This window comes from Silene latifolia, chromosome 6 (assembly GCF_048544455.1).
Source record: "Silene latifolia isolate original U9 population chromosome 6, ASM4854445v1, whole genome shotgun sequence".
NCBI classification, from domain to species: domain Eukaryota; kingdom Viridiplantae; phylum Streptophyta; class Magnoliopsida; order Caryophyllales; family Caryophyllaceae; genus Silene; species Silene latifolia.
In genome coordinates, this window is record NC_133531.1 from 22,072,525 (window position 1) to 22,089,809 (window position 17,285).

General features: G+C 35.2%; 1 protein-coding gene across 2 annotated transcripts; it reads right to left on the reverse strand.

The window, feature by feature from the left end:
- Nucleotides 1-3,420: 3,420 nt before the first annotated feature.
- LOC141586524 (large ribosomal subunit protein mL54-like) lies at nucleotides 3,421-7,221 on the reverse strand. 2 transcript variants are annotated; one of them, XM_074407780.1, is made up of 2 exons: nucleotides 7,075-7,221; nucleotides 3,421-4,139 (listed from the first exon to the last, which is right to left on the reverse strand). In XM_074407780.1, exons 1-2 carry the CDS (start codon nucleotides 7,114-7,116, stop codon nucleotides 3,714-3,716), a joined length of 468 nt encoding a protein of 155 aa, XP_074263881.1. In that variant the 5' UTR covers nucleotides 7,117-7,221; the 3' UTR covers nucleotides 3,421-3,713. The 2 variants fall into 2 exon arrangements, with proteins under 2 accessions (XP_074263881.1, XP_074263882.1); XM_074407781.1 differs by having other exon boundaries at nucleotides 3,421-4,126; nucleotides 7,075-7,215.
- Nucleotides 7,222-17,285: the final 10,064 nt, after the last annotated feature.

Sequence of the window (17,285 nt, forward strand, 5' to 3'; positions counted from 1 at the left end):
TTGCAGATAACAATCATATGTGATAATAATTATTCGGGGCGGGTATTGAGATCACATAAATTCGGGTTTCAGGTCTAATTTGGTTTTAATTCGGAGGATCAGGTTTAGGTTATTCAAGTCGCGTCATTCTGATATGGTAAGTTTTGCCAAGTCTAGTTGAGAGATAAGGACATAAGGTAGATAGCATTCTTTATTTTTAAAATTTTACATCTTACAACAATATATTGGTAAAAAAATTTAGAGAACATTATTTTACCACGAGTTGCATTTCATTTAAAATATTACTGAGTATTTGTTAAAAAATATATATTTTTAGTGAGAAAAAATTGAAAATCTTCTTGATTATTGAAGGGGTAGAAAATGAAATATATTTATTTACACAGTACACATTTTACTCATTATAGTACGTAGTTGACCATCCTACTCCTCTCATTTTTCCTTCTCAATCTACCTCTCAACCTCTAGTATTACATTCAAGAAAAGAAAGACTGTACAATGCAGTACACCTCCGATCCCTCCACCGGACCCACCACATTTTCTTCACCGGATCACCACCGCCTCCCACCTGCGATATTAACTGCCCCGCCATCGTACAAATCTGACCATTAAGAAACAACTCGTCGGTAGACAACATACAATGATACAAACACTGATTTTCGACTTGTCAATCAGTCGATTTGGTAGGAGAATTCGAAATCGAACGACGAAGAACCGTCGGAAGTCACCGGAACAGCATTAACAGAGCTTCTACCGGCGTAATACATGGTGCTTTAGGGTTGAGAGGACCATTAATGAAAACAATTAATCATCAAAATTAATGAACAAAATCATCAATTTGGTCTAATAGTTTACAGCTAACAAATTATATACATTTTATATACTTTATTGTTCATCCACAATTGCAGAAATTGATTGTTTCTAGTGTAATTGAATGGGTAGGAATTGAGAGATACTCCGTATTGGTTTAGTAGTGTTTTTAACACGAGGGTATCAAATGGAAAGTTATGTGTAAATAGTATTGTAATGAGTAAAATACCTACTGCGAAAATAAAGTACGTTTTAATAATTGTTATAGTAAGTCTTCCTTGTGCGGGCATATCTGTCACAAGCTTATAACAGGTTAAATGGTGCCCATATGAATAGATAAGACAAAATAAAATGTTACTTCCTAAAGCACTTTACTTTTATCTTATCTCTCATATAAATAATATTTAAGCTGTAATTAATTTGCGAATATACCTGTTACCTGAAAAAAAAAAAAAAAAAAAACTGTTATTGACAAAATTGTTATTGACTAAATCCATTAATAATATTCTGAAAAAAAGGGATGCAAAGTGGGATAAAGCATCATGTCAAAGAGAAGTTTCAGGTGGTGTTAATTGGGTCAAATCAAAATGATTGACTTGACTATATAAGGCTATTTATGTTGATTGACTTGACTAAAAGGGCTTTTGTGTGAGATTAGCCCAATCAGGAACCTTTTATTTTACGTCCCAACATTTTTGTTAGGTCCATCTCATTTCAGTTTGCACTGCTCGATGCACCCCCCAAGTTTCTTCTCTTTTCATCATTGTGTGCTACTTCTATTTAGCTACTACCACCACCCTATCATAAATTACAATCCGTCATTATAGATGGACATTATCCGTCTAAAACTGTAAATTAATAGTGGCCTTTTCACAAAATGCAAATAGGAGGGTAAGTGAGAATATTCACTTCACACCCATTTGTACTATCCACTCTTATTTTTTCAGAGAGACACTATCCGTCTACAGATTTAGACGGATATTGTCCATCTAAAGTGAAAATTTGTGCATAAATTAACATTTGCATATATTCTTACTTTTTTGTGAGCGTCATAAACTTTAGACGATTTACATCTAATTTAACCAAAGTGGCTTGAGTATAGTAGAGCGCAAGAGTGCCTCAAAACATTGCATATTGGCAACGAATTAAGAGGTCTCGAGTTCAATTCCTTACATGCTGCGGTTACCTGTCATCCTAAGGGAAGTTTTACCTGGCACACGTGGTTTGCAGTTGTATTTGCCCGGGGGGGATTAAACCCCTCGTCATAAAAAAAATGTTATTTCGTACAAAAGAAAGGGGTTCTAAAGTGTCACAAGCTCGTGAGTTATCACCGTCACAACTCACAAGCAAGACTTGTTGTAACATCTGTTATATCTAATAAAACTGTTTACCTTGTCGAGATCTCAAACCCTAGGACTAAGGAGTTGTTCTTTTCGTCTGAAAAAAAATGAACTGAATGAAACTGAGCTGAATTAAATTAAATGGAGCTGAACTAAGAGTTAATTTGTTAATAGATAAGCTGAATGAGCTGAGCTATTAGATGAAGTTAAAGAGTTAAGTTGAACTGAATATAGCAGAAAAAAGGGCCTAAAAGCGACAATAGTATTTGAAAAATTTACTGCCTCATTCATATCAAGTCTCCGTATTTAATTTTCTTTTTCCTCCCTTCTCACCTTATCCACCATGTAAACGGTAAAGTAGTCAACTACACAATACCCGTTGAATATCCACAATTAAGGGTGTATTTGGATTTAGAGATTTGGAGGGAGAATAAAAAATTTAAAATTTATTGTTTGGATAGCAAATAGAGGTGGAAGAAAATGGAGGGATCCATTTTTCCTCCTTCAAGGCAAATCAAAATCTCTCCACACAATAGACAAAATTTGGAAGGAAATTGATGCAAACACTCAAGGTATGTTTGGATTGAAGGATTTGGAAGGTAAAAGAAAGAGAGGGAGGTTAAAACACTTGTTTGGATAGTAAAATGAGGGTGGAGGTAAATGGAGGGGGAGAGATTTGGAGGGATCTAATTTCTCTCCTCCAAGCCTAGCCAAAATCTCTCCACATTAGACAAAATTTAGAAAGAAATAATATCCACATCCAAGCCACATTCCCCTCCCATTCCCTTCCCTCCTTCCCTCTCCCCTCTCCCCTCTCCCCTCTCTTTCCCTTGACTTTTGCTATCCAAAATTAAAGTTAAAAATAAGAAATTGGCAGCATTGAAACATTGACTTTCTATCCTCAGGCCTCAACATTGCCTGTTCAGTGGGCAACTGAGCACCTCCAAGAACCTAATACCTACTTATACAACGATTTTCGTCAAGTCGTAAAATGTCATGTAATTCAGTCGTAATACGATTTGGGGGAGAGATTTGAAGTTGCTAGTTTAATGTCTTAAGAATCTAAGATGTCATGTAAACTAATTACCTACTTATACAACGATTTTCGTCAAGTCGTAATTCAGAGATGTTAACTCATGTATTGGTACAGTATTGCGTGTTAAACAATAATGTTGTGCCTATATCTCATTGTCTTTTGCTCCATGTCATCCTCTCGGAGCTCTTGCAAGAGGGCTCTTTCTAATGTAGTGCCATACTAGAAAATGCAAATAAAGCGTTGCCATTATTAATGGGAATAAAAGGGTCCAATCTACACGAAATTACCCATTCTGAATATAGAAAGACTCCGAATTATATCCATAAAGACTCACAGTAAGGGAAATATTCTTGAAAGTGCATATCATGGCCACAAAACCGAAACTGCAAGTAACGGAAACTTTTATGTGGAATCATCAGGAACAGAATTATGGATGTGTTATCACTGAAAAACTGATACATTCACATCACAACAAAAAGTTAGCCTCCTGACTCGGAAAAGAAAGAAGAAGCTTACATCCAATTGCTTTACTATTTCTTAGCCCTAACTGAATTACTTTCCTTGATCCTATCTCGGTTATCAAGCTTGACAAAGCGCTTAAGATCTTCTAAAGAAAGTGCCTCGGCTTCTTTTCTTTGCAGCTCACTCAAGGCAGGACGCTTATCGAGAACGTGCCACAGCCAGTCTGGGTACTCCGAGTCCGCTAGGATCTTCGGGTCAGATCCTTCCTTCAGAATATTAGCACCTACTACAGTGGTTAATTTAACTTCCTTGTCAAGTGTCGAGGTTTTGGGGGCATCAGCAGCTGCACCTCCTTTACCCCCTTTCTTCTTCCCACCAGCAGCAAAAGCCCTCACACCTCCGATTCGGAGAAATTCTGTGGAATGGATGACGTTTTTGATGTTTTTAAGTGATCTGATATTGTTCAGTGCCATTCTGCTTCCTGCAGCACAAAACTCACACCAAAACACTGTTTACTACTTCCTTCATCCACAAGTGAACATTTCTGATTTTTACTAATTCACAAACAACAACAACAACATCAGAGCCTTATTCCCAAAATGGTTTGGGGTCGGCTGACATGAATCATCCTTTAGAACCGTCCCTGGGTGAACGCACAACTCACAATGCGAAAAGAGAAGGGAAAAATGAAAAACAAAAGGGAGAGCGAAAATGTTATACAAAGTCAAGGTAATGAATTCACAAAAAAAAAAAAAAAAAAAAAAAGGAACAATCTTGGTTGGTTAGGCCAAAACTACTGACAAACAAGAAGCATGAATTCAGCGGAACCGTTTCACTATCTGGGCACCTTACAAATTAGAGATACGAGAAGTTCCATTATTGAGGCAAAGCCATAACTCAAAACTATAATTTCCTTAATTATTAATCTATAAACATAACCCTAAGACTAAAAATCAATTGATTAACAGCATATAAAACACAATAGCCTTCAGATTCCCATTTCATCTCTTGCCCAGTTCCATCCCTTACACCAAGTGCACTTTGATGATGCTGTAAACCCACATCTGATGCCATCTGATGGCGAACAACAAAGACAGAAGAACGAACAAAAAACACACACACCAGAATGGTAAACGGCAATGGGCAGATGGAGAGTGCCAGAGTTAGTGAGGCGGCGGCAGAGAGGTGGAGTGAGCGTGAGGGAGATAGGAATGAGCGTGAGGAACAACCAGAGAGGGACGAAATGAGGAGTTAGGGTCGTCTATTAATTCTTATTTTGGGCTACCCCAGCACACATATTTCTAATGGGCCTCTAATTTCGGAAACCAACCGCGTGAGTAGGAGTAATTGATTGACTGTTTTCTCATATTATAGTTCAAATATCAGAATGGTAGTTATCGCATGAGAAACGACAAATATCTGACAATAGTCAATAAAGATAATTAATCTAAGCCATGGACAAGTGTATCATAACAGCTTCTGTCCTCGTGCCTCAACCTATGACATGCGTTGTGTGTTACTCAATCTCGCATACCTGTGCCTAACAATCAACTTCCGACATTCGTGATGACGCTTTGACACTCCATTTTAACCAAAAACATGAGAATATTTCAAAAATTGGAGTCTCCGATACTCCCTCCATTCATTTTTATTGTCCGCTTTCTATTTTGAGAGAATTTAAGAGAAAGTGATAAGTACTTACTCTACCCCTTGAATTAAAGAGAGTTGAGACAATATTGCCCCTAAGTCAACACGATAAATGAATAAGAAAAAGAGGGGAGAAGGGCAGTATTAGATACTTAATTTTTTTCCTTACTGAATTTAGGAAGCGGGCCCTAATTTTGGGATAAATTTACAAGGAAGAGAGGACAATAAAAGCGGGCCCTAATGTTGACTTGAGGCCTATGATACGTAACATAGGCCTCAAGTCAACATACCCACTTTAGCTTTTCTCCCAGTTCCCAGAGTCTAATCCATAGCTAATTTGGTTCCAGGGCCATTTATATGAAGGAGAACAAGCCGACAGGACATCATAATCAGCCAACAGTCAACCATATGCAGCAAAATTTTAACATTCACTGACAAATTCTCATTGTTGAAATCCACTCTTCTGTTAAATTCAAGAACGAAGAAAGGGTAGTAGCTTATCAATTCAAAGGACAACTCTTGCTAATACCTCGTTTTTAAACATCAGAAAAAGCTAAAATATTCAAATTTTGGAAGTTAACTACCATCCAGAATAACCTTTAAAGCATCAGGGGTAGTTTGTTTCAAGTCAAAAGAATCCTTCACATTCAAGCATGCCTCAAATAATTTTGAACAATGAACGATAGCTAACCTTCTTCAGCTCACATTCTCACTAATTGGAAAAAAATAGCATTTCCCTCAGTTATCTCAAATCTAGTCCAGTCTATAATCTAGTGACAGGTTCCATCTACCTAAACCAAGAACATTGTAACAAAGAATAGTTTGTAGCATTTCCTACACATGCAGAAAATGTCAATGTGTCGGTTGCAGGATTGAGAATAGGCAACACTTGTAGCAGTCTAGCAGCCTCGGGTTTGTATCTCCATAGTCTATCATAAGGCTAGCAACTAAACCTCTCTATAGATTCGTACAGCCCGAAGAGCAAGTGAGATGGTATAAATCAAAATGAAGGACACATCGAAAATATACTCCGTATCTACTATTGACAATTGGTACTGCGATGAAAAATACTCATGAATCATAAAAAGAAGGTCAATGTTAACGCAAGTGAGTATGATGGCACCCCATGAATCATAAAAAGAAGGTCAATGTTAACGCAACCTGAATTCGGTTATTCATTATTATAAGTTAGACTGTTAAAATTCGTGTTTTACGTGATTCTATAATGCATACTATAGAGAATACAAAGGCACCATCGTCATCAAGCCTATGACGAATCAAAGAAACCCGGGAGAACCAACACTAATGAACAACACTAACATCAGTCTAGACTACTTTTAAAAGATGGATTAATCTAGTAACTCTTAAAATTCAGTGAAATCCACAACCAAACCCCAACTTTCTCTTTTGAATTAGTAGTCTATTAATTCATCAAAACTCAATGAAATCTGTAACCACAACGAAACTTACAATCCCATTATTAATTACTCCATATCACCCGCGATACGAACAACAGCTTATCAAGTCGGGTTTAAACACCAAATGCTCAACTTATCAACATATACAAGTTTTACAATTAGCTACAATACTTGAAGAAACTCATACTTTATACTATAAATCAACGAATTCAATCAGTATTTCAAGATCAATTGACGCAAATTGTGAATTCAATAATCGAAACTAAGAATTCTTATGAATAATCAAATAGACTTACAGTAAACATAAACCCTAAAAATAACAAATATCGAAAGAATAAATAAAAAATGTGGAAGAAATTAATACCTTTGAGATGTAGCTTTTGCGATTTAATGGAGGAACAATCATACAAGGAGAGAAACCCAGAAATGAAAAGAGACGTTTATGAAAGTTGAAACCTATTCGACTGAGATTTTGGGGGGTTTTGGTTTCATAATTTAGCCCATGTTATTTCCAACCCAATATGATTGTACATATTCGATACGCTATACGAATTAAATTATACGGATTTCCGATACGAATTTTCGGATATTCGATATGGTTCTTTAAAAACCGTATCGGATAAGGATTGGCAAAATATGAAACCGGATATACGGTATTCGATACGGTTGCCTTTTTTCTAGAATAAAATATTAAAATATATACATAAATCACAAAATATCCAATATGTTGGTGATTAAACTTTAGGGATATTCCACGGTATACCCCTGAGTTTTTCGGTTTTCTATGTTGTACCCCTCTTTTTAATTCTACATTGTACCCCTAAACTTCTTACTTATTTCTCCTTCATAACCTCGTTTAACTCTCCATTAATTTTATCACTATCAAACGACCGTACTTTGACCTTTAATCTTACTTATTAATGTTGTATCACCATTCTATATGAGAAAAACATCACGGATCACTTTTAATAAGCACCAACTACTATTAAAAACATATGTTATGATTCATGACATGATAATGGTGAATTTTTGAACTTTTAGTTAGTTTTGTATACTATTTCTTGGGCTAATGAGTAATTCGGCGAACTAGTAAGTAATTGAGTAGGTTATCGAGTAATTTGAATGATAAATAGACGATTTAATAGGTCATATAAAAAACTAAGTTAGCAATGACAATAAAAAAGGTCATGGTATAGACTAATGTATATAATTTAGGGGTACACCATAGAATATAAAAAAGGAGGGGTACAACGTAGAAAGTCGAAAATCACGAGGGTACAAGGTAGAATATCCCTAAACTTTATTAGTATTAAACTTTATAAGTTATTTACTCTTATAATTTTTTAAAATACTTTTAAGTTACTAAAAACCAACAATTACACATAGAAAAGAAAAAAAATGTATTAAATTACATAAGTGAGGCTGAAAACCGGATACCGGATATACGGAAAAACCGTATCAGATAAAGATACTAAAAAAGGAGATTTAAAAAACCGGATATCCGATACGGTTTCCAAAACCGTATCTGATATGCAATTTTGCTCATCCCAACTTTTTTGGGGTCAAATTAAATTTATCGTTTTTTTCTTACAGAATCAGAAAGGTTAATGAATAAATGTTTAGTAAATGTTAAAATCATACTCTCTCCAATTCGTTATAATGTTCCCCTTTGTCTTTGGCACGATACTTAATGAATACTATTAAAAGTGAATAAAGGACATTGGTGGGGTTGGTGTTAGGATAGAGAGATGAATTATTAGGAGTTAAATAAGGAGTTGTGGAGCCAAAACTTTAAGAAAAGTAATAAAATAGGAGTAAAAGAGTTGTGTGGGGTTTGATGATAGGAGAGAATGATGAATAAAATAAGAGTAAAAGTTACCAAAAAAGGAGAGGGGAACATTACTTAAATAATCCGTTTCGGGAAAGAGGGAACATTATAGCGAATAAGATGGAATATTATAAAAGGGTAATTTGAGTTGTTTTTTTTTTTTACAAACATACAAATCTTACAATTTGGTGTAGGGAAGCTAAGTTTGACATTTTGCGTGAAAGTGGATAATCTCAAAAAAAAAAAAAAAAAAAAGGAGTGAACAATCCTATTTACATGACTAACCTAACAATTACTTAGTAATATTAAGTTTAAAATACAAACTCAGCATAATTTTAACACAAATAATTTGGTCTTATAGGAGTGTTGTTGTAATTTTATCTTAAACAATATATATTTATGTATAGATACGTGTAAATATATACTCTGTATGTATGTGTGTATTCGTAATAACGAGGTTGTCGAAATAACATCGTCGGAAACCTTAACATAGGCATTTTGTTAGTTTTAATTTATTGTGAAGTATTTCCTTTGTTCCAAAGTATATATAATTAGCTAGTTTTTAAGGTCAAAACTTCATTGCATTTCGATATTTACTAAAAGTCTTCAAATTTATAGTATTTTTAATTTTTCATTTTGTTTGATGTATTCATCGCTATTTTTTATGTCTTTATACAAAGAAAAAAGGTTTTTTTTTGTCAAAAACTACCTTATATTTAGGGGCCTTTGTAAAATAACTACCTTACTTTATTTTTTTTGTCAATTGCTACCTTTTGTATTTTTAATTTGTATTTTTAGTACCTATTCTAATTTTCCGGCAAAAAAAAGTCAATACTCAGGCATTGACTTAAGTTCACACATAAGAGCTTATGTTTATGTTCTTGTTTTCTTTATATCTCTTCTTCCCCTGCTTTTCTACCTCCTATTTCTCCTTTTTTACTTTCCTTTTTCTCCCTTCTATTTCATTTTCCCTTCTTCTCTTCAAGATAAAAAAGCTTTTGAGCAGAATTTGTCAAGACTTGACTCCAAGTACAATGACACTTATAAAGACTTGGAGATATTGAAAAAGGAGATGAAGAAGTACATATTACTTATTGTTATGTTTTTCTTAAAAATTAATACCTGTCAAATGCTAGAAGTAAACTCGAGTAGCTGAGAACATGGATGATGATGATGATCAAGACATATGCAAGGATTTGATAAATGATTAACAAAGATTTATACTCCCTTCTATTCACCATTTTCTTCCCTTTTTCTTTTTGCACAAGAAATAAGAAAGTGAATTTGGACCACACAAAACACACTACCCCACATGTAAATGAATTTGGACCACACAAATTAACCCAAAAAAAGAAATAGGGAAGAAAACCCGAATAATCCGAATAAGGAAATAGAGAAGAAAATAGTGAATAGGAGGGAGTACTTGTTTTATTGAGAGAAAGGTAAGATGAGGGAAGTGTAAAAGTTAGAGGAGGTAGTGAAAGAGTGAAAGTGAAAAGGTGTTGATTAGGGTTAAAAGGTAAAAATGTAAAACAAACACATAAACTCTCACGTGTGGACTAAGTAAATGCCTGAGATTTGACTTTTTTGGCCGAAAAGTTAGAATAGGTACTAAAAATACAAATCAAAAATATAAAAAGGTAGCATTTGACAAAAAATATAAAGTAAGGTAGTTTTTTTACAAAGACCCCCTAAATATAAGATAACTAGTTTTAAACCCGTGCAAAATTACACGGGTATGTATTTAGGTCAATATGAATGTTTTTTTATGATTTTTTTCATTTGTATTTCTATTATAATAATCTAATTATTAATTATGTAATTATGTAATTCATTCCAATTACATGCAATTAATTTCATTTATTCCGATTGTATGTAATTATTTCAAAAACGAATTTCTAAGACGGTAATTGTCGCATGTTTGTATTGGCAGACGATTTGAATAAATAAATTCTTTGCACACCAACGGGACCCATCATAACCTAAATTTCCAAAAAAAAAAAATGGATGTACAAATGACGTGGCTTAATCTCCATTGAGTATTGTCTTCTGAATTAATAAAGATAAGATTTTTGACAAAAAGCCCAAGAAAAAATGATTGAAGTTGAGATGATTTCTAATCACAATTGCATATGTGAATACTCTAATAATCTAAATAATTTGTTTAAGCTCGGGTTTTATTCATTTAGAAATTTCTATATTGACTGAAAATCGAAAATCGTTGTAGATTGACTGGATTAAAGTGTGTAATAACTTAATTCATACAACTATTCTCTTGTTTATGACGAAAAATGATTTGTGATATCTCATAAGTCAGGAGCACTTCTTTAGTTTTAACCGATTATAAAATATTACGAGCCTTATTATAACGCGTCACTATTGTTATTACAACATAGGTACGAAACGAAATCTTTTACAGTATTTTTAGAACACTGAGTTTCTAGAAGCACACTACGTACACAATTACACACCCATAACATCTTATATTCTTATTCATCAAATGCGACTTCCTTCCTCGAGGAACTTAATATACACACCTATAACACACACACACCAAGAAAATAGAACATAGATATGATTCAACATTATTGCAATTTATGAAATGACATGTCGTACGTCCACTTATAATTTCTTGATAATATTGACAAGATGAACGGTAATCATCACTGTGATATGCATCTCTTCACGTACACCCACTTCAGTTTATCCTGTAGCAACAACAAATTTGATCACCAAATGCATACATTTTATGCATGCATGCATGCATGTAAATTACGTAGCAGTAAATCCTGCTTAAGACTGAGCATCCTTCTTAAATTTTAAGAAGGGTTTCTCTAATTTGATGCTCCTAGTACAACATTCTTCGGTACCTATATATGCAACGCATAAGGAATTTAAGGATGTCTATAAACTCATTCTACTCTGTCACGTAGGGCGACTATGAGTTTTACAAATACAAGTTTAATTGTGTACTCAAGTGTGGAGTGTGGAGTCTATAACAGGTTTATTTAAGTATATGAATATCCGATTTTTTTTTTTTTTTTTTGAAAATTTAGGATAATATGTAACCAAAGTTACTCTATTATACTCAAATCTATTTTATATTATTAGCTCACCCAATCTAACATTTTTTTTATAACCTTAAACTTCAAATCCTCAATTTATTGATTTTATAATTTTTTTGTTTAATATGAGCATAGATTTGTAGTGAGTGTGGTGACTAGTGATTGAATCAGACTATCACACCAATATATTCATTTTAAAATTGTCAATGCGTTTAATGCATGAGTTAGTTTTATTTAAGTCCCTCCAAAATGTGCAAGTGCTCTATAAAAAAACACATCATACTTGGAACAGTCCAAGCTAGGACTGAGTTTATAATTGACATGGACACCACACTTGGAAGGGAGAGCATTGGCATAACCATAGTTGACACCATAAGCTTGAGCCGCCTGCTTGATACACGCACACGCCACACGACGGACTGGTATCGTGTTAGCCGCGTTGTATAGGCTCCTACCCCCATTGCAACAAGCCGCGGACGGCCCTACTCCATTCTTCAAGTAGCCTAGGCATGGAACCAATGAGTTTACCACATCACCGCATGTCAAGGCTTGGGTCACATGAGGTGCAACCACCATTAATATGGCTAGGAACATAACAATTGTCATTTTGTTGTTAATAGCCATGATTATTGTATATTATTTCTTGAGATTATATTATTGTGAAAAATTTAATTGTGTGTTGAATGATGGAGAGGATCGCGGAAGTATTTATAGCGAGAATAATATTGAGGTGGGAAGTTTTAAGTCATGTTCTTTCTGACTTAATTTTAACTTATTTTAGTTCAGTCGAAAAGAATAGGATCTTACTCAGTGATGAATGTACATTATACTTTGTACGTACGAGTAATTATTAGAGACAAAAGAGTCCCATTAAAAGTTCTTACCTAAGGAATATTGCATGATATATCGCTTTCTTGTTATACTCATAATTAGGACACAAATTAAACTAAATTGAAAAGGGGAGTGAATTAGATTAAATGCATGTTATTCCTTGTAAATGGTACATTTATTTCTCACGATATAGGAGCTAGTTAAAATGACGATTGATATAGCATATAGGCATATACTCCTATTTAGCTCTAGTAGCTAGGGTTAAGTTGAGTATGTATATATAACGACGAGTGATAGAATTATGAACGGTTGAATATTATTGAATTGCATTTCATTGTTTACGATTCATGAATACAACTTATATACTAGAGTACAGGGCTACGATTCTAGGGGTACATAATTAGAGAATATGGAAATCGAAATATACACAAGATACGGGAAATATACGGCGCTAGAACTAGAAAATATTTGCGATAAACGACCTAGCTAAATATATTACGATAACTAGAATTAGGAATAAGATATATTCTCTATACGCTCCCGCAAGTTGGACGGTCGTAACGTAAGTCCAAACTTCGAATCCAGAAGAAGAAAGCGATCTTTGGAGAACGGTGTAGGAAGCGGATCAGCAAGTTGAGCATCACCTTGTTGATATGTGGAACACGGATAGTATGTAGCTAGACTCGCTTACAAACTAAATGAAATCCATGCGCAAGGTTTTTCATACCGAATTGGCGGGGTAGTGGGACGCACCAAAATTGGCACAGAAAATTACGGGAACGGATGACCAAGTCGGTGATGGTAGGTAGTCGGAGGTGTCGAAATATGCTTAAGTTAGCCGATTTTTCGAAAATAAAGTGTGTTTTGCGACGGTCTTTGCTGAGGTCGTTGGAGGGTCAAACGGTAACGACAATCCGAGTTTTTGGACGTTTTGGAATCGTGAGATTACGATTCTGTGAATATGGGAAGAGTCGTGGTCTTTGATAATCCTAAGTGGTGCGAAAAACGGTCAAAAAGGCTTCTGGTCAGAACATCTGTTTTCGTCAAAACAAGGTCTGTTTGGTGGTGTATTTGCGTGAGACTTAGGCTCGGTTTTCGAGAGTTTTAAACTAGGTTTGCAGGCGAGAATGAGAGGTGTCGAACTGGGTTGTAGCACGGTGGTCGAATGACGGTACCACAGTGGTTGTGAATGATGACGATGGATGACGGGGTCGGGATTTCAATGGAGGTGCGATGTATGGTCTGTTTCGATTCCGTTTATGCGTTTGATGCAGGTGGGACTCGTCGTTGCGTGACTAAGGAGCAGCGGTAGCTGTTGTTTCTGAGGTCGAGTGACGATGGTGGTGGTGAGACGGTCGATTTTGGTGGTCATGGTGGTGAATTATTGTGATGCGTAGAAGGCGTTTGCGGAGTTTCGAAAACAACGGGTGTACGTTTGATGTAATTAGCTGGTGACGGAAGCGGAAGTGGGTCGGGTTTTAGGTGGGTAGATTTTCGGAAATAGGATCTACTACGAGGGATTTAACCTCTATCAAGAGCACCTCTATCAAGAGCACGAGGCTGTGATACCATGATAGAATTATGAACGGTTGAATATTATTGAATTGCATTTCATTGTTTACGATTCATGAATACAACTTATATACTAGAGTACAGGGCTACGATTCTAGGGTTACATAATTAGAGAATACGGAAATCGAAATATACACAAGATACGGAAAATATACGACGCTAGAACTAGGAAATATTTACGATAAACGACCTAGCTAAATATATTACAATAACTAGAATTAGGAATAAGATATATTCTCTATAACGAGTACTTAGGGGTTGTTTGGTTGATCAAGGAACTTAATTTTCCTAGAAAAATGCAATTCATGGGAATTAAGTTCCCTCATCCAATTCAGGTGAATTTCGGAAAAGTGTTTGGTTGCTCATGTAGGAATTAAATTCCACAGGAACTTGCAATGACCAAGGGGGGAGTAGGTAAGCAACTTCCCACATCATGTAGGCATTGAAAGTTCCTGGGAAGTTCTAATTCCTACATTTTGTAAAATTTATGGCAACCAAACAACCCATGTTTTTCAAAATCATGGGATTTTCAAATGCCTATGTTTTCTAAGTGGCAACTAGAGGTGATCAAATGGCCCAAGCCCATTGGCCCGACCCGGCCCAGCCCGCTTTTTTGAAGGGCTTGGACCTTTTATTTTGGCCCAAAAAAGCCCATGGGCCGGCCCAAAAAAGCCCAATGTACTTTTGGGCCGGGTTTGGGCCAAGCGTTTGGCCCAAATTTTGGCTTGACCCGCCCATACTTATTAATTAAGGAATATTTTTCTTATAAAATTTGTTTAAGTAGCGTAAATTTTATATATAATTCCTTATAAACTCATGTATATATTTATTGAGATTTAAAAGCGATGTTCCCGTAACATAAATCATATCTACTAGATATGATTAAGCATTATAATGTGTCGATGATTGTCTTTTATTCTATTTTTGGAGATTAATTCATATGTATTTCATCATACTTTGTACGATTTTTTATACTAAGTGCACATTTAAAGTAAAAGTTGAAGGTATTATACTACTTATCTCGTTCGGTAAGTCGTAAATATTAGGGCCCGAAAAGCCCATATAGGCCCAAAAGCCCGATTTAGCCCATAAGGGCCGGGCTTGGGCTCGCTAAATAAGCCCTCTCATTTGGCCCGGTGCGGCCCAACCCGCAAACGTGGGCCATTTTTATTATCTTGGCCCGGCCCAAGCCCGCATAGGCCCGGCCCATGATCAGCTCTAGTGGCAACCAAACGACCCCTTATTACTTGTACTAATTCTTATTTAAGACGATAATATTTATTTTACGGAATTACTTTTTCACATACGGATTTTACTCTTTCACACACACTTTACCATTAACTTTCCATTTAATACCCTTCAAACCTTGAACTTTATCAAATAAGCTCTTACTTCTAGCATTTTCCTAAAACCAAATCTAATTGCTCAAATTATTTTAACAATGGATTTAAGTCACTAATCAACTAAGTAATTTATTTGTTTATCAATTGTTATCATTAATTGTTATAATTTTTTCATCAATTGTTTAGAACTTTTTTGTTTGTTAATTCAATTGTAATCGTTGAAATTAGGGTTTTTATAAGATAATTGTTACGGGGTGGTGATGATGGTGATATGGCTTGTGCGCGAGGGAGAAACTGTGCAGTGTGTCAAAGAAGTTGTCAAATTCGGTGCACAAGGTGCTTATGGATTATACTTTCCAGCCTTATGAAATTGCACCATGTCTTGTTTTTCTTGTTACTAGTAATGATTGTTCTTTGCATTTCTCATCCTAAATGGTATGCTAATTTCTGACAGTTCACGTAGAAAGTTGTATTAATATGGAACAATAAAAATCTGAAACTATTAGTTAGGCTGCGTGGTCAGGTGGTGTGGTGCGGTGCTGGGGCCCAGATGGTCTTGTGGGTTGGAGGGAACGCCGGAGAAAGGGAGGGGATGCCGGTGGTGGGGTCAGGCGGGGCTGAGGAGGGACGGAGTGGTGGGTGGTTTTTGATGGATGGGTGAGTTGTATTGTGGGTTTAGGGTGAGGGAGATAAAAAATGACAAGGGTAAAAATGTACAAATTGTATGTGAAAGAGTAATTTTCGTATGTGAAAAAGCACAACCCTTGTTTTAAATTTAAAATGGGTTAAGTGTAGTAGATGAGATAAAAAGAGGATATGCATTGATAAAAACGTTTTTCAAATACACACGCAATGCAAATTGAAGCATATTTGATCATTTGGCCAATTGGATTTAAAACGGATAATCTTGTCGTAAGGGAGAGACTCAACGATGCCAATTCAGATTTGAAAAATGAAATTGTGTCAACTCTTGTTGGACTGGTACCCGGTGATGCTTAATTTAGATATCATTCAAAGTATGATTTTTGTATATTGTAGGAGTACTTTGAGTTTCATTTCTCTCTTATAGTTTTCAATTACAAAATGATGAAACACTATAGGTGATTTTAGACTTGTAATTTAGACGGGGTGGGTATACGTAAATGCAACTTAACGTAAGTGACTCGTGCAAGTTAACTTAATATTCATAGAGCCGCTTTCCGTTTACCCTAAAATGAAGATTATTGTGAATTAAATAGGCCTATAATTTCTTCTCTTTTCCTGTTTTGGAGGATGAAAGTTGCCTAATACATCAAGTTATCATCTGTCCCTTGATTTATTCTATCTCAATCTCATGTTCTTCCAAATTTTCTACGAATTCATGTTCATAATATACAGTAATATTTGTTCAATTTGGATCTTATTCTAAGTTGCAACTTTTTACCCCAAAAATTTTACACTTTATATGGGAATAGGTCTTTTACTCGAACAGGGTAGATACAATCAACCAGACCACTTGGCGACTACTAGGAAAGTTCTAGTAGAACTAATTGATAATAATAAGAGAAACGGTGTGTAGTCCCTTTAATTTATAAAATGATACAATCCCTTTACTCCAACTCTAAGTAATGTGAGACGCTCGTATATGAGTTCATATTCCAAATCCGAGTCACATCATTTAAGTTTCTAGAACTTCAAATACGAGTCCTCAACCGCATTGCCTTGAGAATTATTGAAACAATTCATAGTACACTCATTGCTTCATGTAGTCACATAGTCGTGTAGTACCTCATCCTCACGTGTAGGGTGGAGTTTACTATTTGCAAGAAACTTCAATGATCACGAAAGCGAGATGACAATTTGTGCAGAATGAAAGTAATCCAAGGAATTAAATCTCATGATGTTTGCTAAATTTTTTTTAAAAAAAAAAAATGAATGACTATGTTGTGGATAAGAA

Bases quoted from the DNA above. Each gene is read 5' to 3' on its own strand.
- LOC141586524 (XM_074407780.1), bottom strand. From the start codon at position 7,116: ATGATTGTTCCTCCATTAAATCGCAAAAGCTACATCTCAAAG. The intron at 4,140-7,074 runs GTATTAATTTCT...TTTTGGTGTGAG, and splicing joins GCAAAAGCTACATCTCAAAG to TTTTGTGCTGCAGGAAGCAG.